This window comes from Rattus rattus, chromosome 4 (assembly GCF_011064425.1).
Source record: "Rattus rattus isolate New Zealand chromosome 4, Rrattus_CSIRO_v1, whole genome shotgun sequence".
Taxonomy (NCBI): Eukaryota; Metazoa; Chordata; class Mammalia; order Rodentia; family Muridae; genus Rattus; species Rattus rattus.
The window spans coordinates 40787967-40811758 of record NC_046157.1 but is presented as its reverse complement, the minus strand read 5'-3'; the positions used below and the strand labels follow the sequence as shown (position 1 = coordinate 40811758).

Here is a 23792-nt window from a genome sequence, read left to right as displayed (position 1 = left end):
TCTTAAATGGCTCTCATTGGTCAATTATTGGAACAGGTAAAAAAAAGTTGATGGTAGGAACATTCTGTGCTAATAGATAAACATCGTGAGGAATTACTTGGCCTTGCAAAAAACAAATATTAACCCATTATTTGATCCTAAATGTGCACTTTTACAGTAGTAATTTGAATTACTAAAGACCTTAGTGTTCAGAATTTAAGATTATAAATACATAGGACATTGAATAATCTGAAATGAGATAATAAGAAAATAAAACCAAAGAAGTGAAAATTCTGTAGTAAACTAGTATTAGTAGCTACTTCTATCATTAATTTTTTTTTAATGTGGGGCCAGGTATTTATGGAACCCAAAGCCTTATGCATGCTATGCAAGCACTGTACCACTAGTCAACGCTCTTTACTGTCCAGTAGCCTGGGCTGGTTGATCTCGAACTTGTTTTGTAGCTGAGGCTGGTCTGAGCTCTTGATCCTGCCCATCCTATACTTAGTTCTCTTCTTTTTAAAATAAAGAATGCTTGGCTGGGGAGGTGGCTCAGCTGTTAGCAGCAGTACTACATTTGAAGAAGACCTGAGTTCAGTTTTCATATCAGAGGTCTCATAACACCCAGGGCTCCAGCTCCTGGTGGTTCAACACTCTGGCCTTCTGGGACACCTGCACACAGAAATAAAATAAATCTTAAAAAAAAAGAGAATGCAGTCCAATCATACACAACCATTTTGATTGGAGGTAATGTGGGTTGACAGGTTAGTGGAGTAGTATAGCTTGATCATGGATAGTTGGTTGAAAGCCCAGGAGAGTACTACTCATTTGTCCTTTCTCTTTGAGCTTCCAAAATAGGAAATTAGAAAAGGTACTCTTGAGATCTTATTTAGGAAAAATAGGTTCTCATTTCATGTTCATACATGCCTCCTCTCCCAGATTAACATTAGAGTTACAAGTTAACAATTTTGTAGCCATTGTCCATTTGAGTAACTGTAATTTACAAGGCAGGCCTCTTCTACAATCTAGAAAGATAATAAAAAGGGAACTTTCTTATAGTGGAGAGGACAGTTAAAAAAAAGTCACATAGTGTTTAGGGCTTTGAAGAAAAAGCAGGATGAGAAGACAGTAATGAGGTACATTTTAAGTTAGATTGTTAGGGAAAACCTCTAAAAGATACATAGTTAGCAGTCTGGTTCCAGTGAGGGGCATGAGAGACTTGAAGGCAGAGGACACAGTAAGCACAAAGCCTTCAGTTGGGAGATATGAGCAAGACAAAGTAGAAAATACCAGAGGTCAGGTCTTGCCACATTTTTACATTTTTCTATGGGAATTCATTGGAAGGTTCTAAGCACAATGACATTAGATTTTACTTAACAAATCTCTGATTTGTTGAAGTTTCAGTGAAAGTGGATGGAGGTAAATAAGCAGATCATTTGAGACATTTTTAAATAAATCAGACAAAGGGCTGAATTGGATTAAGTTGATGGTGACGATACCAAATTGGATGGATTACCAAAGTACTTGGGCCGGTAACAACCAGGTTTGCTATACTTTAGATGTAAGGTGTGAGAAAAGGGAAGCAGCCAGGCCTTCTTGGAGAAAAGAGTTGCCACTAACAGATGTGAAGACCTTAGGAGAGGCAACTTTGGGCTAGAAGTCAGGAATTTATTTTTAGACAGATGGTATTAGTATTGTCAGTTAAGTAGTTGAGTATATGGATAAAATAGTATAATGCATAATAATAGAAATTACATTAGTAATAAAATGTTTCCAGACCAGTTATGTATCAGCGAGGGGCACCTTTTTTTTAAGGGGCACAGTTTCTTAACATTATAATAATTCTGCTTTCATCAGTTTTCCCCCTAGAGTTGTATATATAGAGCATCCTGGAGTCCACAATGAACGGACAGTTGGACCTAAGTGGGAAGCTGATTATCAAAGCTCAACTTGGAGAAGATATCCGGCGAATTCCCATTCATAATGAAGACATTACTTATGATGAATTAGTGCTGATGATGCAGCGAGTATTCAGAGGAAAGCTTCTGAGTAATGATGAAGTTACAATAAAGTATAAGGATGAGGGTAAGATTTTAAGGTCTCAAGTACATGTTCTTACTCCCATGTTTTCCTCAATGGACTAATTCTCTCATTCCCCCAACCATTTTATTTACTATTTGTCAAACAATTCCTTTGTATGTAAAAATGTAATTTATTAATTGAAGGGAGTGTCTGACATTTTCACATGTACTTTTTTTTTTTTTTTTTTTTTTCCCAGAGCTGGGGACCGAACCCAGGGCCTTGTGCTTGTTAGGCAAGCGCTCTACCACTGAGCTAAGTCCCCAACCCCTTCACGTGTACTTTTAAATACTTTTCTCCTGCTCAGATTTCCACATGTATGTTCAGAGTTGAGTGGAATTCTCATACTATATTTATCGGATGAAAAGATTTCTTTACCAGCTGTGATGGTCTGTATATTCCTGACCCAGGGATTGGCACTATTAGGAGGTGTGACCTTGTTGGAATAGGTGTGTCACTGTGGGCATGGGATTAAGACCTTCACCCTAGCTGTCTAGAAGTCAGCTCCTCCTGTACCATGCCTACCTAGATGCTGCTATGTTCCTGCCTCGATACCTCTGAACCTGTAAGCCAACCTCAATTCAGTGTTGTCCTTTTAAGAGTTACCTTGGTCATGGTGTCTGTTCACAGCAGTAAAACCCTAAGACAGAAGTTGGTACCAGGGACTGGGGTATTGCCTTGATAGGCCTGACCATGCTTCTGTTTGGAAGAACGTGGACTTTGGGACTTTGATTTGGAAAGTAGTAGAATGCTTTAAATGGGGTTTGATGGACCATCCTAGTAGGAATATGGATGACTTTGTTGCTGAGTGTGATTTGAACTGTGGAAGCCTGGTTGTAGAAGTTTCAGAGGAGAAGAATTTCAGAACTGGTGTGAAGACTGTTTCTGTGGTATTTTGGTGAAGAATGTGGCTGCTTTGCACCCTTCTCTGAACAGTCTACCTGGGGCTAAGGTAAAGAGATTTATCTTAATTGCATTGACAAAGGAAGTCTCAAAAAAAACCCAAGAGGGACTTTGTTCTCTGGATAAGTCTCATGAAGAGCATTTGAACAAGTGTAGCAAGCTTAGAAAGGAAAAATATAAAATATAAGGTTCAAGTATTAAAGGGGCACCAGGAAATGAAATGAAGCTGAGTCCTATATTCAAGGGTGTTAAACTGAATTATGGGAGTAGTACCCTTGGGGCAAGATCCTACCCAGCTAAATTAAGGTCCAGGCATGGTAGCACAAGCCTTTAATCCCAGGAGGCAAAGGGCAAAGACAAGCAGATCTCTGAGTTCAGGGCCAACCTAGAACAAAGCAAGTTCTAGGTGAAGAAAAACATAATCCAGGCTTGATGACTACACATTTAATCCCAGTGTTTAGGAGACAGGAATGTAGATCTCTGAGTTCAAGTTAATCTACATACAGAGCAAGTTCTAGGACAGCCAAGCTTAGTCAGTGAAGGAGTTAGAAAACAGAAAGCTGGTGATAATGTAACAGAACAAGGGGGTCTTGTTCCAGCAAGCAGCAGAACTCGGCAGCTATGGCCATGTGGCTCTGGCTGTAGAGTCCAGAATAGAAGAGACTACTGGGACAATTGATGCTGGTTAGCTGGAGCTAAGAAATTAGTGGTGGTTAAGAAGAGACCAGCATCACTGAGGTGAAAGCTTCTGGAGTGTGTTTTCTGAGAGCACAAGGAAGCTGTGTTTGAGAGATAGCCAAGGTTGTACCTTGTGCTGCATCTGTACTTGGTAATGTGTAAGTCACCACTTTTTGAAGCATGAAGGAGTCATGGAGAGCCACTGAGGCTTGGCATTCTGAGGGGCCATGGAAGACCACTGGTAAAGATGCAGCCTCAGTTGCAGTTGATGGACCAGGACTGAAGGGGCCATGCAAAGGATTTGAGGCTTAGCACCATGAAGAGAGCCTATGAGAGGCTATTGATGAAGCCTAGTTGCAGCAGAAGACTCCAGTGTATTGGAGGTGCCAGTACCATGGAATGATCACCAAGAATAGCAATGGCAGTAGAGTAAGTAGGGATCAAACCCGAGCTTAGTTTAGAGTGCTACAGAGGGCAGAGCTGGAGAAGTGACCAGCACTTTGGAAGAGCCCAGAATACCATTCAAACAAGAAGCTGTAACACTGAAGGTGACTTGGAGACCCCATGATTTTCAAGATGCCAGAGCCATAGGATACCTGCTGAAACCACCCCAGGAGAAAAAAGTTTGTTGTAGTTAATAAAGATAAAAAAAAAAAAAAAGGAATTGGAGATCTGATGACTGCTTTAACATCTGACTTGGAGATGCAGAGTTTGGACTTTGTTCAGCTGGTTTCCTGTTTTGATTTGGGGATTACAGTTAAGGGATTGGATGAATCTCAGAAGAGACCTTGAACTTTGGACTTTTAACATTGTTGAGACTGCTATAGACTATGGGGACTTTGGAAGTTGGACTAAATGTATTTTGCATTATGATATGTTTAGGTATGGCCTCTATAGACTCATGTGTTTGAACAAGTCAATGGGGCCAGGGAGTGGAATGTGATGGTTTGTATATGCCTGCCCAGGGAGTGGCACTATTAGGAGATGTGGTCTTGTTGGAGTAGGTGTGTCACTGTGGGTATGGGCTATAAGACCCCATCCTAGCTGCCTGGAAGTCAGTCTTCCACTTGTAGCCTTCAGATGAAGACGTAGAACTCTCAGCTCTTCTTGCACCATGCCTGCCTGGATGCTGCCATGCTTCCACCTTGATGATAATGGAATGAACCTCTGAACCTGTAAGCCAGCCCCAATTCAGTGTTGTCCTTATCAGACTTGCCTTGGTCATAGTGTCTATTCATAGCAGTAAAATCCTGAGATATCAACCAACTACAGGAAAGCTAGCTTAAACAAAGGCAAATGTCTCTCTGTATCTTTTTATTCTTTTTCTCTTCATCCTTTGGCAGGTTCTTACTATGTAGTCCAAGACTGACATGGAACTTGAGGTGAACTACACTGGCCAAATGTCTTTCTTTATTGCAGGAGTTATCGTTGTGTATTATGCTAATATGCATTGCCAATTTATTATATGCAGTGCTCTTGGGCTCATTTGACCACAACTATTTTTTACAGAGATATATTTTGCTAAACAAATATTTTATCAAATGTAGAATTACAGTTACATTTCCTGATTTTCTTTTTTATTGCTAACAACTACTTTTCTCTGAGATTGACTTTAGTCATGATGGTTGTTATTATAGAAACCTTACACTCTCAGTGGTTCAATGTGCAAAAAAATCAAGAAATGTTGCCTAACATCCCATGGCTTACCCTGAGCATTAACATCTAGCATGCAGATGAATAAAGACTCTGAAGACATCTTCAGAGATCTTACGTGGCTAGGGTTTGAGATGTTGGATATCTATACATGTAGCATTAGTCAGAGCCTGGTCATATGCTGAGCTACCGATGAAAATCGTTCACCTCTTGGCACGTATTTTGGACAACTTAAAACAGGCAGTCATCTACCAACATGGGTGAATTCTCCTTTTCTGTTGACATATGATCTGAAATTAGCCAAACTAATTTTTGAGAGTCACTCATGTTCTTTCTACTTTCTTTATCAATCTCATCTCTTTATAAATACATAGTTTTACCTCTATTCTGTTAAGATGTGTTCCTTAGTTAAATCAGTTTCTTCTCTTTTCTTGAATTTACAACTCAAATTTTTAACTTAAATTTTTTTTTATTCAGTCCTTTTCACAGTCCAGACTTCATCCCCTTCCCAGGCTGCCCCCCAAATGCTCCCCATCCCATATTTCCTCTCCCCCTTTATCTCCAGTCTCCAAGAGGATGCCCCCACCCATCCCCATACTCAACTCCTTGGGGCCTCAAGTCTCTTCATGTTTAGTTTCATCTTCTTTCACTGAGGCCAGACCAGGCAGTCCTCTGCTGTACATGTGTCTGGAAGGCCTCATACCAGCTAGTATGCTGCCTGGTTCACCAGTGTCTGAGAGATCTCTGGGGTCCAGATTAGTTGAGAATGCTGGTCTTCCTATGGGGCTGCCCTCCTCCTCCTCCTTCCGGTTTTCTCCCAATTCCAGCACTGGAGTACCTGGCTTCTGTCCATTGGGTGGGTATAAATATCTGCATCTGATTCTTTTTCAACTGCTTGTTGGGCCTCTCAGGGCAGCCTTGCTAGGCTCCTGTCTGTACAGCGTCAGTAACAGTGTCAGGACTCTGGGCCTCCCCTTAAGCTAGATCCCAATTTGGGCCTGTCACTGGACCTCCTTTTTCTGCTGCTTTTCTCCATTTTTGTCTAGTAGTTCCTTCAGACAGGAACAATTCTGGGTCAGAGCTTTTTTTTTGACTGTGAGATGGCAACTCCATCCCTCCACTTGATGTCCTGTCCCTCCACTGGAGATGGACTCTACAAGTTCCCCCTCCCCACTGTAGGTCATTTCATCCAAGGTCTCTCCCTTTGAGTCCTGAGAGTCTCTTACCTCCCAGGTCTCCAGTACATTCTAGAGGGTCCCCCACCTCCTATCTCCTGGGGTTACCTGTTTCCATTCTTTCCTGCTTCAGTCCTGTTCCCCCTTCTCCCCAATACCTGATCATGTTCCCCCTTTTCCCTCCCCCTCCCCCTCCCTCCCTCTCTCCTTCCCTCCCTCCTGTGATTGCTTCTCCTTCCCAAGTAGGATTGAAGCATCCTCACTTGGGTCCTTCAGCTTGTTAACCTTGAATTCTGTGGGTTGTATCCTGGATTTTCTGTAATTTTTGGCTAATATCCACTTATTAGTGAACATATACCATGCATGTCCTTTTGGGTCTGAGTTATTTCACTCAGGATATTTTCTTGTCCCATCCATTTGGCTGCAAGACTGATGATTGTATGTATCTCTATATTTCTTTCCTCAATCCATCCACCCACCCTTCTTTCCATCCATCCATCCATCCATCTATCCATCCATCTTTACTGGACTGAGGACCAAATCTTTTAGGCAAGCACTTTACCACTGAGCTACAACTCAAAATTTTAATAATCATTTTAACTTGAGACACTATTTTTGCCTCACATTTAGCATATCTTAAAACTGACCTTAATGACTGGTGTTCTCTTGTCTCCCTTTCATATAGGGGAATGTCAGCAAACTGTGAAGGATCAGAAAATAAATACTGTAGCTTTGCATCTCACAGAAGACCTCTGTCATACTACCATCATTTTTGACAACTTAAAAATGTAAAAGACCTAGTTCATTATTCTGCAAAAACAGGAGAGGTTCTGTTGGACGTAGTTTGTGGCTCCCACTTCCTTATTGAAATATGTCCTCCACATTGCAGTTACTTCTTCCTTTCTCTCTCTTTCCTTCCCTGTTTTTTCCTTCTTTCCCTTTCTTTTTTGTGGTATTTTAAAAAAAAATGTTTAATTTGTTCAAATTATTTTTCATAGTCTGTTGGCAACTACATAAGAAGGCAACTTAGATAACATTCCAACAGATACTCATTCTGTGTCTTATTTAAGGTTTCCATTGCTGTGAAGAGACACCATGACCGAAGCAACTCTTATAAAGGAAAACATTTAATTGGGGCTGGCTTAGTTCACCGTGGTAGGAAACATGCACATGGTGGCATGCAGGCAGACATGGTGCTGGAGAAGGAGCTAAAAATTCTACATCTTGATCCACAGGCAATGGAAGAGACTGTTTCATATTGGGCGTAGCTTGATCATATGAGACCTCAAAGCTTGCCCCCGTGGTGACACACTTCCTCCACCAAGGTCACACCTAATGGTGCCATGCCTTAGGGTCCAAGCATTCAAACATGAGCTCGAGAGAGAGAGAGAGAGAGAGAGAGAGAGAGAGCGAGAGCGTGCGTGTACGCGCGCGCCAGAGGAGGGGGGGCTATTTAAACTACCACATTCTGCTACAATTACGGGATTCAAGAAAAGAAAAAAGACTAAGATTAATTACAGAAAGTTTAACTAATTTTTTGTATCAATATGTTATTTTCTTTAAAATGTGTTTATGAGCAGAATCCCTGAGAATCGAGCATTATTAAGCATGTAATGCCATACATATGTATACGTGTATGGGTTGCCTATAAAGTTCTAAAAACACAAAGTACCTAGTTATGCCTGTATTGACATGTATGTTTGGTTAAAATAACGTCTTAACAAGTTTTCAAATTGGTTTAGTTAGTCTCACCCAGTTTTGTGAGACATAGTTGTCTGAATTTACTTTTCTTTTGAATTTCAGATGGAGATCTTATAACAATTTTTGATAGTTCTGACCTTTCCTTTGCAATTCAGTGTAGTAGAATACTGAAACTGACATTATTTGGTGAGTAGCAAACTTTATAATGAATTTATTTTTTTAGACTCAAATATATAATTTTTTATAATTGTGTTTTTATTTCTTTTGACTTTTTCCTTTTAATGGCTCAGTTACATAATATTTTAAAATATTTGTATTCAGGTGAGACTTGGAATTACTTAAAACTTTATTAGTAGAAGTTTCAGGCAAAATTCAAGATTATTTTGGTTTTGAGATGAGATGTAACTTAGGAATATCTAGTAAGAGTACTATAGTTTTAATTTGTAATGCCAGAATTTTGGCTTTGTTAGGTTATTTATGTTTGGGAAGATTAATGTGTTAATTTCTCTATTTGTTTTGTTACCCCAAATAGTAATGCCTTGTTTGTCAGATTTAAAAGTAATTATAGGGTTCAGACTACCTCAATTATCTTCCTCTATATTATGGTTTTATTTTTTTAGGGCTTAGCATATAAGTCTGCTACTTTGGATATTACTTTTCATGGAGTAAAAGCTAACAATGATGAGTCTTGGATCTAGTTCCAGGCTAGCCAGGGCTTCACTTGAGACCCTGTCTCTGAGGGGGAAAAAAGGAAGTAGGGAATTTGGCATCAGCTGTATCTTGTTTGATTTTTGTTCCTTTTTAAAGGTATATATGTTAATACTTCTAAATTCTAACACTGTAAAAATACTACTAGGGGATAGGAGATGATGGACCAGTTGGTAAGGTTGCTATAGTACATAAAACCTGAGTTCTAATCCATTAACACTCATGTGAAGAGCTGGGCATGGGGACATATCTGCATCTCCAGCTCTGGAGTGGAAGGAACGGGCAGACCCAGGGCCTTGCTGGCCAGCCCATCCAGCCAGCGGTGGAAGCAGGCTCAGTGAGAGTCCTGAGTCCAAAAGGAAGGCTAAAAGCATCAGTCTACCTCTGCCTCCATGGGAGCACTCACCAGCATGCGTACTCCACACACGTAAACAAGTTAAAATAGATGGATGAACATAAAACTACTTTTGATTCTGCTGTCTATTTCTACTTAACGTGTATTATTTTAATGGCAGGTCTCATCTTCTAAGTTTAAGCAAATTAATGCTTCTGTTTCAGTTAATGGCCAGCCAAGACCCCTTGAATCAAGTCAGGTGAAATATCTTCGTCGAGAACTGATAGAACTTCGGAATAAAGTGAATCGCTTATTGGACAGCTTAGAGCCGCCTGGAGAACCAGGGCCTTCCACCAGTATTCCTGAAAATGGTAAACTGAGTTTATTTTATTTTATTCTAATATATTCTTTTATCATTTTTGTGGAAAGAGGATTATTTGATTATTTCATAGGAGTAAGACAGCATCCTTATTAGCTTTATTATCCTTGCTTCTGCTTTTGTACATGTCAGCATTCCCATAACTACCTGTCAGGATTACTGTAAACTTGCATTACACTACTTGGATTGAGTCATAGGAGGACAGGGCCTGGAATTTCATTTTTAAAGTACTCTCTGGGACTGGGGAAGTAACTCTCTGATAGACTGCTTTCTTGACATATGCAGTGCTCAGTATTCAGTCCCCAGTACTGACTAATAATAAATAAATGTGCAGGTGAGTGCATAAAGAATACTTTTGTGGTGATTTCTTTAGCTTGTCTCAGTTTCCAGAGTTCATACAGTAGGCCAGTTTTCAAACACTTTTGATTCATGAATTGTTATTAGTGTGATAATTAATGGATCTTAGGAATTGTTTTATGTAGTAAAACCTAAGTTTCAAATGCAAAATACTTTTAGATTAGTACTTTAAAGTAGTATATTAAAATTTATTTTAGACATAATTTTTAATAATATGCATAAGAAAACCTTTTTGCATTTACTAGTGACATATACTATTTATAAATAGTAAAGATAATTTAAGGCTTATTGCCATATTGGAAGCTGATATAGTTTAGGTATCAAAATGTATTTTAAAATATGAACTGAAATTAAAAGCATTATTTCATAGGTTGAAAGTATGTTTGTGTATTTAAAAACACTATTCAACTTTTGTTTAATCTTGACTATTTCATGTAAAATGATTTTGTAAATGGCTGCTCTTTTTTTTTTTTTTTTTTTTTTTTTTTGTCTTTAAAGATTTATTTATGTATTGTAAGTACACTGTCACTGTCTTCAGACACACCAGAAGAGGGCATCAGATCCCATTACAGATGGTTGTGAGCCACCATGTGGTTGCTGGGAATTGAACTCAGGACCTCTGGAAGAGCAGTCAGTGCGCTTAACCGCTGAGCCATCTCTCAAGCCCTTGCTCATAATTTTCAAGTGTTTAAAACTATACAAGTTTTAAGTGTTTAAAATGCAAAATAGAAACTTTAATGAGAGTCAAGATAGCTACATGTAAGGGCCATGAAAATTTCTGTGGAAAAATGTCATGTATAACTTGAAAGCTTTCGACTCATATATTCTATTTTTCGCTCCTACATAATTTTGGAAGTTGACCTTTAGTTTTTTCTTCCTCCCCATTTTCTTAATTCCTCTGTGCTTGTTGGCATCCTCAGTTTCTTTGAGTATCAGACTCTACTGAATGTAGACACCTAACTTTTCAAAATGTGGTTAGGTTTTAAATAGAACTATTCTATAATTTCATTCATGGTTTTTTCTTTAATCATTTAGAATTATGTTGATGGTAAATGCTAAATAAATATTGGCTGATGAATTAGTAATTTTAGTTTTACCTCTATTTCAGTAAAACTTACTGAAATACTTTATGATCTTAGACTTATGAAGACTTCTTTATATGTTACAGAATAAAGCAGTTTGCTTATTCTGAGCTTTGCCCTTGGTTTTTGTTGTTGTTGTTGTTTTGGGGTGTTTTTGTATGTGTGGGTGTACATGCTTGCATATTGGTGAAGTACATACAGGTGAAGCATGTGTGAGAATGTGCATTTGGAAGTCAGAAGACAGCCTTCATTCTTCATGTGCCTTCTGCCTATTGTTTTGTGAGAGGGATTCTAAATGGCCTGGAGCTTCCCAAGTAGTCTAGTCTAGCTTTGTTTCTGTCTTCCATCTTGCTATTGCTGGAACTGCAGGGTGGTATTACCTAGCCAGCTTTTTATGCAAATTTTGGAGGTTCAAAACTCAGGTCCTCTTGAATACAAAGCAAGTCATGACCATGATGCCTTTTCAAGCAATAGAACAAGTAACTAAGACACAAGGACATGGTAAAAATGCATCTATCAAAATAGACCTAACACTAATATATCCAAGCTCACTTTTAAGAATTACCTTAAGTCAGGATCATGCCTATTTATACTTTGTCACCCTGTACATTATTTTGAAGCAAATTCCAAATGCCTTTTTTCTACAAGTATTTTAATAACTAATAAGTATATATTTCAGATAAGAGCAGAATTGTGTTATTTTATTGATGATTTTGGCTGTCTTGGCTTTTGAATAGAGGAATTGACAACATAAAGATTGAGATCCAAAATGTAGGCCAGATTTATGTTTTTTTACAAAATAAAACACTCATTTTATTTTGTAAAATAACTTTTTGTAACTGTTTCTTGGGAGTCTTAGATGTATTTGTAGGTCAATAGGGTATGGGCTGGATAAATAGCTCAGTTGATAAACTTGCTGTAGGCTCTTTGTTCAGTTCCCAGAACCTATGTGAAAAAAGGCCTGGTATGATGGTGTGTGTTTGTAATCCCAGCACTGTAGAGATGGAAACAGGCAGTGACCCGAGACTGTCACTGGCCAGCTGCTTAGTGAGTTCTCCAGGTCTTTGAGAGACCCTCTCAGAAAGCAAACTAGACAGCCTGAGAAATATCACTGGATGCACACATGATTGGTGCTGTGTTGAAACACCATGTCCAAAAGCAACTCGAGGAGGAAAGGATTTATTAAAAGGCTTACATATCCTCAATCATAGTCCATTGATAGAGTCCAAGGCAGGAACTCGAACCAGGCAAGAATCTGGAAGAAGGAGCTCATGGCGTGGATGAGTGCTGCTCACTAGGTTACTGCTTATGGATTACCCAGCCTACTGTACTACCCAGGACCACCAGCCTAAGGTGGCTCCACACACACATCGCTAATTAAAGAAAACGCTTAGCAGCTTGCCTACAGCCTGCTCTTAGGGAGGCAGTTTCTCAATTGAGGTTTTTCAGATGACTCTAGCTTGTGTCAACTTGACACAAAAACTAGCCAGCTCGGGGCTCCATAAAAGTAACATAGAAGTCATTTTGTGTTTGGTAAGGAGATTTTAAAATAATAATAATGATAATTTACTTCCTTTTTTTTCCCTTTTGTTTTTGAGATAGTCTTGCTATATAGCTCAGGCTGGCCTAGAACTCTTGATCCTCTTGTAGTATCTTCTTGACTGCTTGATTATTGGCATTCAGTTTAATCCAGTTAAAAAAAAAGGGGAGGGGTGGTAAGAGACAGTTCTTTTATCTTTTACTTATTTTCCCTGAAGCATAAACATAGTTCTATTTTCACAAGGTTCTGACAGTATTTATACACATGTATATTTTCTTATCTTTTTTTATGCTTTTTTGGGCATAGAGATAAAATAAACTTGTTTATTCCTTTATTATAGATACTGTGGATGGTAGGGAAGAAAAGCCTGCTGCTTCTGATTCTTCTGGGAAACAGTCTACTCAGGTTATGGCAGCAAGTATGTCAGCTTTTGATCCTCTGAAAAACCAAGATGAAATCAACAAAAATGTCATGTCAGCATTTGGATTAACAGACGACCAGGTTTCAGGTAAGTCAGTTCCTTTTTCCCACCTCATCTTCTACCTTTCGTTTTTTGAATATGGTGAAATATCACTTAAGGATTCAGCCAATTATTTTTTACATATTTAAGTTTCTATGAAACAGGAAAATTTATGGCTTTAGCACCCCAAGGAGATTGATTTGGCCTTTAGCACGCTTTTCTACCTTAGAAGGAACTGCTTCAGGTAAATTTTATTAAAAGAAGTATTTCCAGATTTTTTTTAAAGCAGAATTTTTATTTTAAAAAAGTTTAGATTTTTTTTTTTTAAATTGCATTTGATTTGCTTTCTCTTCTAACTTTAGGACATTTAAAATTAAACAGATTTCTGATTAATTGCTTTTATATGAATAAGTTTTTGGCTATAAAGCAGTGCTTTAAATTTTTTGAATTATACACTATTTTATTTGCTTCTCATTTTGTCAGCATTGTTCCTGTTTTTCTTGGTGGGGGCAGGGAGGATCCTAATCACACGCATGTTACAGAGTGCTTCATGTTTTTTTTTAATGGCTGCTTTCCAGTATTACAGAATGTGTTTTATTTTCTTGTTTCTATCTGTCTTGTGTGTTTTCATTGTAATGTGAGCATTTTCATTAGTGTATCTTGCTGATTTGTAATTTTTGGTGTTTTGTTTTTTTCTAAGAGCTTTGTTACTGCCCTTCCGTCCGGTTCTTAGTCTGTATAGACTTTAGTTACCTGGGGAGTAGCTGGTATCTCTGGGTTGGTTTTTATTGTTGTTGTTGCTTTGTTTTTATTTTCAGCAAAGATGCTGCCTTCTCTTCTTCCTCCTCCTCTTTTTTTTTTTTTTTTTTTTTTTTGTTGTTGTTCTAAGGCCTCTTGGATTTACCTCCATTCCATAAACAGATAAGGGGCTAAGGATTTGGGCAGAGTTTATAATTATTTTAGTGCAAGTAATTAGGCCTTAAGTGAAAGAGTTTCATCCTCCATTTCCTGCTCCTTGTTTGACCATGAAATTGTTAACATGGTTTTCTACCATTGGAGCTACAAACAAGTCTCGGAATTTTTAATTCACTGTATTTCTACAGGGGTAGACTCCCTTTTGGGTTCTCTGAGATTTGATTAGAAGGTATATTTTTAAATAATTGTTTTCTTCTACTTCAATATTTTGCTACTTGGGGAAGGGTTTACCTGAACCATTTACTTTGCCAGTTTTATCAGTTTAAAATAGAGACTTTATTTGATTTTTTCATTTTGATTTTCTTGGAGACTTTTGTGGGATTATTTAATGAAGAGAACTGTGTTAGATTTTGAGAAGACATTTGAATATATTACCTTTTCATGCAGTTATGTATACTTAGTTGTCTTCACATAAGTAACAACCAGCATATTTTTTTTTTTTTAATTCTTCAAGTGTGATATGGTTAAGGGTGGAAATAACTACCACAGTAATGTAGAAGTCAAGAGACTGAAGTCTTAGAAAAACAGGTAAACAACAGTAATGTGCTACATAGGAGAGAGAAGAAGAGCCAAGCCCTGAGTATTTTTAAGATTACTATAATACAGGGTCTTCTCTAGGGAAGTGTGCATGTGTACAAGTAAAGTTGTAAACAGCATTCCTGTTACCATAACCGAGCATAGCTTCTCATTAGCACTTGACTGTTAGTGGACAAGCCATGTGCCTAAAATGATGGTATATCAGCTTTGTCTTGCAGTGACAAAGTGCTTTAGAAAATAACCTAGGGTAGTGGTCTCCACCTGTGGGTTTCTGCCCCTTTAGAGGTTGCATATCAGAGATCCTGCATATCAGAAATTTACATTATGATTCATAACTAGCAAAATTACAGTTATTAAGTAGCAATGAAAATAATTTTATGGTTGAAGGTCACTGCAGCATGAGGAACTTTATTAAAGAGTCACAGCATTAGGAAGGTTGAGAGTCACGTAAGGAAAAGGGATATATTTTGGGTCATGGTTTCAGAAATCTCAGTTCGTGACCCACTGGCTCTGTTAGCTTGGGCCTGAAACAAGGCAAACACCTTAGGGGCTGAGTGTGTGTAAGAGAAGGCTGTTTACTCTGGTAGTCAGGAAGCAAATGATGAACAAGGAAGTCAAATGGGCTACTGACAAGATGCATTCTTAAAGTGTTTGTTCTCAAGAACCTACTCCTTTTTCCCTTTTCACCTTCTGGTAGCCCACCAACTATAAGTTCATGGTGGGATAACCCAGTTACAAGGTCCAAGCATTCATTTCAGACACTTCGCAAACGTTCATCAGTTTTATACTTAGACTTTGGTGACCTTTTAGATTTAATGTTCTAAGGACAGGCCACTGGAACAGTTAGAGACTGCTTTTAAGGAAAGCCTGCTAATAATTGTGAGTGGTTAAATCGTGCTTTCTAAGTGGTAATTGCTTTTAGAGGATTTTGCTGTAAACTTTAACTCGTAAGCCTTCCAAGTAACCTTGAGGTCAGAATTGGTGTGCCTTTTGCGTAGTTGAAGAAGCTGTGGCACAGAAAGGTTCAGTAGCCTAAAGTCAGCAGCCACTGTTAGCTCTGGCAATACAACCTAAGGAATTTAGCTCCAGAACTCTTCATATCACCCTTCTGTGTGGTAAACTAACTTAAAGCCGTAAGCCCTGTGTTATCTTCAGAATCCACTTACTGTCACGGTATTAGAAGTATACAGAAAATCTAGATTCTCTGTACTGGCTCCTGTGTTTTCCTTACCCTGACAGAGTTTGATTGACTGGAGGTATTAAGTAGAGTCCTAGGCCTATCAGCAAAGAACAAGAGAATATGGCCAGAGTTCTCAGTCTTAAGAAAAATGGGGCCAGTATAGACATTCATATAAAGTAGAAATCAGTGTTACCTATTTAAAAAGTAAGCCGTAGATAAATTCACTAGGAGATAAAGTATAAGTCAAAGATTCATTAGAATTATAACTAGGTTTTAAAGAAGGTCATTTAAGTATGCTGCAGTTAGTCAATAGAGTGGAGAAATTATGATAAATGAAGTACAGACCAAAACAATGGTTAGATATCCTATGAAACCATGAACTGGATAATTTTAACTAAAAGAAGAACATGTGAGAAGACTAGTGAGAAATGTTTGGATCTCTGAACATAACCAGGGAGATTAAATTGAGTTTACAGACAGTAGAGACCTACTTAAGAAGCAGCCCTGTGTTTGGTTGATTGTAGATAGGAGTTTTGATTTGACAAGGGGAGGTTAGGACTCAGGAATTTAGAATTTCACACATTGTAAGGAAAGATTTCCAATTTTTACTTTGGATCCTAAAGACTGGAGCAAATGTGAAAATACGAAGCACATAAGCGTAGTGTATTCTCGGTGACATGGTTGTTTCATGGTGATTTTATTTTTATTGTCATTAACCTAAATCTTTAAATTGCACTTGTTAAGGAACGAGCTTGAACAGAGTAATTAACTGACTTTTCGTGATCACCCAGGACCACCCAGTGCTCCTACAGAAGACCGTTCCGGAACACCTGACAGCATTGCTTCTTCCTCCTCGGCAGCACACCCAGCAGCAGGTCAGCCACAGCAGCCTCCCTATGCAGGAGCTCAGACACAAGCAGGTCAGATTGAAGGTAAAATAGTGTTCAGAGCCATGGGTGGGAAGGGACATGTGCAGAAGTGTTCACTGAGGCATCCTTGGTAATGGCAGTCCATTTATATAGTAGTCTCACTGTCTACACAGATGTAAAAGAGTCTAATACTAATGTGTGATTTAGTATCACGGAACCAAATAATATACAGGATATATTTCTGATTATTGAAAGGTGGATGAAAAATGTTTTAAGTTAATATAAACACAAAATGAAAGAGTGGGGAAAAAATACTTTATAATTTCCCCTCCAAATACTACATTTTCTGTCACTTAAAAAGATTTTATGTAGAGATGATGAAGCATAATTTTAGGTAAATAATGTAGTGGATATGGGTCAGTGCATTTGCAGTTAATTTTTTTTCTCTTCAAATTATGTGTCCTTGGTAAGTAATTTAATCTTGTGAGTTTTGATATTTTTCTACTGATTAAAAAATGTGAAAATTGGACTAAATCAATCATTTTAAAAAATACCTCATTAATCCTTAATTAAATTGAAAGTGCAGTATTTCAAAGGGCTGGTTGGTATTCGTGAAGGATCTCAGATGCCTCATTGAAACACACAACTCATTGACGACCTCATTGACGATGTCAGAACACCACTAAGGACCATACCTATCTCAAGGGCAACCCTTGACATGACCTTGTTTCTTTTTTTCTGTTAACTGCTTGTATATGTTAGGACCTTTATAAGTGCACATTTTACTATAAAACAGTAAACACCAGATGGTGCTCTAACACTGTACCAAAGGGTTGATGATAATCTAAAGTCCATAGCACCTAAAGCAGCATCTACATTAAAACAGAAACAAACTACAGCAGTCGGCTAGAATGAGCTGTGCCTGGAGTCTTCTTGTCCTGTGGTGATGCTTTCCATGCTTGCTCACTGAATTAGTGTGACTCGTTGGGGACTAGCAGGTGGTATCTTATGTATTCTTACGTTACGTCTTTTCTCCACCAACTTTAGTCAGTCTTACTCCGCATCAAATATGCAAGAACAAGAGCTAGGACAAACTAGAAGTGATGCGGATATTGGTTCAGTGGGAGGCTGAAGCAGAACACAGAGTTTGGGTAGACAGAGGTTGTAACATCCATGCCAGGTGAACTAAAAGCCATTGTAGCACTGATGTCGGTTATTAGAAGGAGAATTGTACAAAAAAGGTCAGTGGCAGGAATGAGATACGATGTTTGCTTAGCAAGATTTCACTTGTCTTTTGAGGGCTTTTTTTAATCGCCAAATTATCAAATCTGTTAAGAATAGTTTATATAGTGAAAACGGTCTTCTACCTGTGTTCTCTAGCAATACTCACCGTATTCACATTAATACTATTGATGCATTTTCTTTGGTGTGGCATTAATTACATGCCTTGCTACAGCTGTTTCTTATCTTTACATTTATGGCTATTTAGCCAAGTGTGTCTGTATAAATATGTAAGCATCGACTCAGAAAGAGGTTGGTGGGTTTTGCTATTATTATCATATTTTGGATGTTAGAAATGTGACAGTGATTTGGAACATTTCAAACAGCATACATTATGTCCCAGTTCAGACGAGCTCTAGTTCAGTAGCTCAGCTGTGTTGGACATAATAATATATAGCTGAGGATTGTGATTAGGGTAAGCTGCTTCAGTGAATACTTCTTGATATATAATGTATACTTTGTAGACACTGCCGATTATTTAGATCAACTTCTGATTATATTTTGAGCAGAGTTATCAACAAAGTATGGCTTAATTTTTAACATAAGCTCTTACAAAATTAATGATATCAAATAAAATTAAGAATTTTATGTTACTATTTGAATACCATAAATACCATAATATCCCCCAAAGTAATTTTTGCTACTGATTGTAATTCAAGTATCTTCTTCGGGTTGAAAGGCCCAAGAATAGCTCAGTGGTCAAGCATATACCTAGCTTATGTGATATCTTAGGTTTAATTTTGAAAAGTGAAAAAGCTAGAGGCAAGCCAGTCCTTGTATACATGAGTTCAACTTGGTCTGGTCTATATAGTTAGCTTCAACTAGCCAGGGCTTCGTAGTGAGTCTCAAAAATAAGTAATGATAAAATAAAAACTGTCTGAGAAGTGTGTTACTTGATTACTTTGGCATTGTGCAAACAACATAGAGCAGTGGCTCTCCACTTTCTTAATGCTGTGACATTTTAATACAGTTCCTTGTGTCATGGTGACCCCAACCATAACATTCCTGTTTCTACTTCATAAGTATAAATTTTACTGTTACAAGTTTTCATGTAAATATCTGTTTTCTGATTGTCTTTTGGGGGTCACAACCCGCAGTTTGAAAACCACTGTCAGAGAGCATGTTGATAGAACTAAGGTAGCTCTGACATCACTAGGTTATTACACAGTGAATGACCGGGCTGAATGCTGTTTAAGAAGAGAAGACGACAGTGTTACTCTAAAGTCAGTGCCTTCTCCTCTGTTACTAAAACTAATTGACTTGTAATGAGAAAAGTGCTATGAATCGTCAGAGAGGTATTGCTAATATATAAAGACCCATGTCTGTCCCTTCTCTCTGATTACTTACCTGATGGCATATAGCATGGACAATGCACTTTATAGAATTTATGAAGTGGTAGTCACTAGAATTACATCATAAAATACTTGCTGCCAGCAAACACGCTTGGCAGTTTATCTGTAGCAGAAGAAGCAATCACCCTTGTTACTCATTCTTCTTGTCATAGATATTTAACTAACAGAAATTTAATTATTATTCAATGTGCTTACATATGAAATTGGGAAGGAATATGAAGGTACCCTAAAAGTATTTCTCTGCCCAGTTAAACTGTTCTCTCTTGTCTGTATTTTCTCGCGTAGGTCAGATGTACCAACAGTACCAGCAGCAGGCTGGCTACAGTGCACAGCAGCCTCAGGCCCCTCCTCAGCAGTACGGTATTCAGTATTCAGGTGAGGAGGTGATGGAAGAGCTGATGCTAAGTTCTTCTCCTAAGTACTTGATTTATGATATTTACACTGTCGTAGGTGCTAAGTACTTGTTAGGGCACACAATACTTATTTATATTTAAAGTGATATGTTTTTTCAAATCAGCATTTTACTTTTTTAGTGAGTAAATACAACATAATTATAGAGATGATTCTGTAGTAAGCTACAGTAAAAAAAAATGTTTTACTACAAAGCTCTCTAACAATCTAAAAAATAAAAAAATATTTTCTTCTATCCATATCACTCACTCAATTCTAGAGTACTCTTAGAAGTTGTAGGTATATCAACAATTTCCCCATACATGCAGAAACAAACTTAATAAAAACTAAATTGTTTCATTTAAGCCTACTGAAAAGTATGCTAGAATACTAAAAATAAAACATGCAAATAAAATTACAGGCGACTAAGAGTATTTAGGTTTTAACCGCTGAGGTGAAGTGACGGTTGTCATCTGACCCAGGGGATTTCAACACATAGCAAGTCTGCATCACCTGAGAGCTTTTTGTAGCTGATCGCATTCCTATACATTCGACCATCTGTCCACTGAAGATTTATCTATATTTAATATGATAAATTTCTTTTGTTTAGTTTTTGTTATAATTTAGGTACTTTTTCTTGTTACATCAGAGTGCCCCTCTACCATGTATAGTCAAAGATTAAATAACAAAATTCCTTTGAGAGTTTTGTAGAGTATGAGAGTATAGATCAGCTAATTATAGATACATAACTATAGGTGGATAGCTATAGGTAGACTATAGCAGGTACAGCTACAGTGTAATTCTGCTACTGCCTGGTTTGATAAAGGAAGCTTTATTATACACTTGTACCTTACATGCTTCTCAGTTATCCCTGTTGCTGTTGCACTTTGGCACTGTACTGACAGAGTAGAGTGAGTAGTTGGAACAGTGAGAGAGGTATTGTGGCCCACAACACCTAAAATATTTACTGTCTGGTCCTTTAAAAGAGGCTGAACTTTCATGTTTCATTGGTGCAGACAATTGCTGATTGCTGACCTAGACTACAGAATTTTGTCAGTACTTAAGTTTGGTAGATTTTTACACATACAGTAATTTCTTAGGATTGTTTTTGCTGTAGAGTGATTTTATTTTATAGCTAGATCTAATTTAAAAAACAGATGGAGTGAATTTAAAGGGGATATCATTTTAGTTACCCTTTTAAGTTAAAAAATATATATATATGGTACAAATTATCTAATCTAGGAGATGCTCTCAACTCTCATAGCCTCCTCCCCGGGCCCTATTCCTATAGACATCAGTTTGCTTGGAGGTGGGACTTAGGCATCACAGGTCATGTAGCCAAGATGAGGACCACTGATCTTGGTCTACACCCATTTTATAAATGACTTTTCAAGGCATGCAGATATTCAGTGAGGGGGCTGGAACAGAATGTTTTTCTCTTGTCTTTATACCATTTTATATTCTCTAATCTAGACCAGAATGGTCAATATTTTAGGCTTAGTTATAGCTATGTATTAATTTAAAAATATCTGTTACCTATTTTGTTGCAATTTGTGATGTTTTTCACCTAAAGTTAATTCATTTTAGGAGTGTTGGGATGGTGTAGGTATGGAGAAAAATAGAAATAACAGAGAAATATTGCTGCATTATGATTAATGACCCAGTAGACTGCTACTGAAATGCTGTTACCATTTATTACTGTTTCCTTTCCTGAGCAGTAATTAAGATTCTAGGTGCTTCCTAGATCAATTTAAAAAACAGTTTAGATTTCAGTTGTAGGATAGTTGCTTTCCTCTCAAATGGGATAGTCATTTTCAAAATAAAGGTATTCCCAAAAGCTTACAGTAGAAAGTTACATTTGGAAGTTTTTGTCGGAGCTGACAAGTTGGTTCCGAAGTTGAGAGCGCTTGCTGTCTTCCAGAGTAACTGAGCTCAGATTTTAGCACCCATGGTGATGGCAGCTCACAGCCATCAGACAGGTCCATGTCCTTCCTCTTCTGGCTTTTATGGGTAGGCACATATACACACACAATTTTAAGTTTAGCACAGAAGAGAGGAGAAATTACGTGACATCCAAGATCTTATAAGTTTATTTTAATTCAGCATTCAGGTACCACTCTGAGTGAACTGCTTTAGCTACTGAAACCTAAGCTTCCTCTGGGAAGGTTTAGGGTTCTCACTGAGTAAGATTTTAGTGCTTTTCAAATTGCTTCTGTATTTCTCATCCTGCTAGTCCTATTTCCTTGACTTTGAGAGCTATGGAAATAGATAACTAATTACTCTGCATGGAGACTTACTAGTGGTGCTGGTTGGTAGTGACATTGACCAATCTCTGATACTTTTGGTTTGCCAGTTTTCCCTCTGACTTTTTCCAGTTTTGTTCATAAAGGTTTCTTTCATAAGTAAATTTTGAACCCAGGTTCAAGGTGAGTTCAGAATATACTCAAATTCATTCAATCCTTTTTTTTATTTCTTCTAAATGCAGGGTTGTACATATTTTAATAATTGTCTTATGTATCTGGTATTTAATGCTGACAGGATTCCAGTCAATGGAGAGGTTTCATTGCAAGTAGCTGCAGGTGTGTTTCATAGTAGAGATAAAAGTTTTCAGTGAAGCGGATTTTATTTTTAATTATATTCTAGTAAATAATGAATGTAGATATTGATTATGTGGGACAGTTTGATATGTTCTTTGTTTATTATGCCATACTAAGTCAAAATTTGAGTTTTAAGGCAAAAGTATCAAGGTACCAAATATAAAAGATTTAAGAACTATAAACATGGTAGTCAATTATTCTTAGATATTATAGTGAATAAACTTTAAAACAATTTATATGAAAAGAGTGCTTGTAACACTTTCACTTATAAAGCACTTGTTGTCTAATGTATTTCATGTGGTACTGTTAAATAGGACTTCCATTTAAACCTAATTAATGACTACTTTGCTTTTACGATTTTTGTCTTCCTAGAAAGCATAATTATTTCACCTGTTTGAGCATTCTAGGAATTTTGTGCAAATGGGAATTTCCTCAAGGGGTTTCAAAGCATCTGTAAAGAAAAGACATGTTTATAGTGACTTGAATTTTAGGCTACAGAATTTAAAAATTGGAGAAATTTTATAATTCCTTGGTTTTGAGATGTTTTATACTGCAATCACTATATAATTATGAATATATTTGTTAATTTTTTAATCATTTTTTGGTCCATAGCATTAAGACTAAATCTCTGGAAAACTTTCAACCCCCCCCCCCAAAAAAAGCCCCAAACATTCGTTATTTATTTTGCTTTTTTCAGCTAGTTACAGCCAGCAGACTGGACCCCAGCAACCTCAGCAGTTCCAGGGATATGGCCAACAACCAACTTCCCAGGCACCGGCTCCTGCCTTTTCTGGCCAGCCACAACAACTGCCCGCTCAACCACCACAGCAGTACCAGGCGAGCACTTACCCTCCACAGACTTACACTACCCAGACATCTCAACCTGCTAACTATACTGTTCCCCCCGGCGCTCAGCCTGGAATGGCTCCAAGCCAACCTGGTGCTTACCAACCAAGACCAGGTTTTACACCATCTCCTGCAAGTACCATGGCCCCTCCTTCCACTGGGGCTAACCCTTATGCTCGTAACCGTCCTCCTTTTGGTCAGGGCTATACCCAACCTGGACCTGGTTATCGATAAGGAGGTTCAGCCACACTAATAATGATGGCTTATTGCCTCCTAAAAGACTATACAATACTATTTTGTTTCAATTTGTATTGTATTGAAGTTTAAAAATTTAAAAAGCAGAGCATTTTTTTATGATATCATTGTTGCTGTTAATTGAAAATATAATTTACTGGAATACAAACACAAAAAGACCAAAATGAACATTGTTTCCTCCCCTGCTTAAAATCGTAGCCGCTTCCTAATTATTTTGGAACACTACTCTTACCTGCGTGTAAAATGATTGGCTTTCTAGCTTCCCAGAGAATATTAAAAAGTTAGGCTAAGGTATAGCCATCACACTTGGCTATTTACTATTAACATGATGTACTAAATAAAAATAGAGCCCTTTGAGAAGATGACTAGACATTATGTATAAAATGTAACATTGATAGGCTAATAAAGGTGATTGAATCCAATTGTGGTCTTGTAGCTTAATTATTTAAGACATAAGGAGACTAGTCATTGTGCAGAATTAA

The 23792-nt window shown here is 37.7% G+C and overlaps 1 protein-coding gene across 5 annotated transcripts; it reads left to right on the top strand.

Annotated features, from left to right (window-relative positions):
- The first annotated feature begins 1799 nt into the window (after window positions 1-1799).
- Tfg (trafficking from ER to golgi regulator) lies at window positions 1800-23732 on the top strand. 5 transcript variants are annotated; one of them, XM_032900311.1, is made up of 8 exons: window positions 1837-2064; window positions 8271-8354; window positions 9435-9581; window positions 12909-13076; window positions 16512-16640; window positions 19508-19597; window positions 22151-22191; window positions 22907-23732. In XM_032900311.1, exons 1-7 carry the CDS (start codon window positions 1881-1883, stop codon window positions 22183-22185), a joined length of 837 nt encoding a protein of 278 aa, XP_032756202.1. In that variant the 5' UTR covers window positions 1837-1880; the 3' UTR covers window positions 22186-22191; window positions 22907-23732. The 5 variants fall into 5 exon arrangements, with proteins under 5 accessions (XP_032756198.1, XP_032756202.1, XP_032756201.1 ...); XM_032900310.1 differs by having other exon boundaries at window positions 16512-16652; XM_032900307.1 differs by lacking the exon at window positions 22151-22191 and having other exon boundaries at window positions 1800-2064; window positions 16512-16652.
- The last annotated feature ends 60 nt before the right edge of the window (window positions 23733-23792 follow it).

Coding starts and splice junctions, on each gene's coding strand:
- Tfg (XM_032900307.1), top strand. CDS start 1,881: ATGAACGGACAGTTGGACCTAAGTGGGAAGCTGATTATCAAAGCTCAA. Junction 2,065..8,270: donor AATAAAGTATAAGGATGAGG/GTAAGATTTTAA, acceptor TTTGAATTTCAG/ATGGAGATCTTATAACAATT. Junction 16,653..19,507: donor ACAAGCAGGTCAGATTGAAG/GTAAAATAGTGT, acceptor TTTCTCGCGTAG/GTCAGATGTACCAACAGTAC.